Source organism: Gigantopelta aegis, chromosome 7 (genome assembly GCF_016097555.1).
Source record: "Gigantopelta aegis isolate Gae_Host chromosome 7, Gae_host_genome, whole genome shotgun sequence".
Classification (NCBI taxonomy): domain Eukaryota; kingdom Metazoa; phylum Mollusca; class Gastropoda; order Neomphalida; family Peltospiridae; genus Gigantopelta; species Gigantopelta aegis.
In genome coordinates this window covers 43,484,714-43,486,051 of record NC_054705.1, presented here as the reverse complement: position 1 = coordinate 43,486,051, position 1,338 = coordinate 43,484,714, and the positions used below count along the sequence as shown (strand labels likewise).

Here is a 1,338-nt window from a genome sequence, read left to right as displayed (position 1 = left end):
CTGTTATTGATAATTCTAAATTTCCATTACTTATGTTATTAATAATACCAAACACAGGAGTCTGAGATACACTGATATAGTAACTTGTTTTCGTTTAGGTGCAACTTCCAGAGACACTCCCAGCATCAAACAAACAAAACGACTGACCACAGAGAAGCACACGGTTGAAGTTTATTTTATCATAGACTATTCAACTGTAGCAAGGTAAGGCGAAAAATGTATAAAGCTATCGGGAGAAGTGTGATACCATGATACGCCAGAGGCGGGTCTAAGGGGGCGCCAGGGGACCAGATCCCAAATATATTCAAGTGCCTATTTCTTTCTTTTTTTCATTTATTTATTTGTTTGTTTGTTTGTTTGCGTTTTGTGTGTGTGTGTGTGTGTGTGTGTTGTCACTTTTTTATTAATTTTTTTTATTGGGTTGCCCTTTTCACGAGTTCATTTATCTGCCCCTGTACATAGAGTGTAGTGTTTCAATTTTACTCTACTACTGCTACTGCTGCTGCTACTGATGTCGCTGCTGCTACTGCTGCTACTACTATTACTACTACTACTACTACCACCATCATCACTACTACTACTACTACTTCTACTACTTCTACTGCTGCTGCTGCTACTACTACTACTACTACTACTACTACTACTACTACTACTACTACTACTACTACTAAATATAGCTTATGTTTGATTTCACTGATCATAAACGGCTCTAATAGTGAAACGTATGCCTTAGTGTTTACAAACTGGTCGAAAGGTTAAAAACAACGTGGAGATAACAATAAGACCTGGTGTTTGAACTATTGCCACTCTTTACTTCCAGTGGACCAGCAAGGGAAGCATCTCTCATCAAACAACCGTAGATAACCAACATCTATATTATATGGCATTCAGTAATGGAATTAACCCTGTTTTTAAAGGGACATACTACTACCACTACTACTATTGCTATTACTGCTACTACTTCTACTTCTACTACATCAAGTCTTTTTGAGCATTGTCCATTAATATTGTGCTCTTTGCAGCTGGAAACAGGAATTCCCAAGTGAAAGCGCACAAGAAATTGAATCCCGGATGAATCTGTATTACACAGGGGTAGCTGAATCGGTGAGTTTTACACAAATATGGATTAAAATGGATTAAAATCGTAGATCTCGAGAATTTGATATACAACAATAAAACCAATACGAGACTGCTAAAGTATCAGTGCAACGGCATGTCGCGACCCTTCAAATTAATCATATTGAGTGTGTATTTATGGCTATTTCGACACATGGTCTAGATAACAAGAGACTAAACATAATATTAATTTGAACGGAATACACAAATGATTGATAAATA

General features: G+C 36.9%; 1 protein-coding gene across 1 annotated transcript in view; it reads left to right on the top strand.

Moving 5' to 3' along the window:
* The window catches only part of LOC121378101 (integumentary mucin C.1-like), a 53,348-nt gene extending 52,273 nt beyond the window's left edge, over positions 1–1,075 (top strand). Inside the window, 2 exon segments of the mRNA XM_041506201.1 lie at positions 533–682; positions 1,023–1,075. Coding sequence (XP_041362135.1) covers positions 533–682; positions 1,023–1,075 — 203 coding nt within the window.
* The last annotated feature ends 263 nt before the right edge of the window (positions 1,076–1,338 follow it).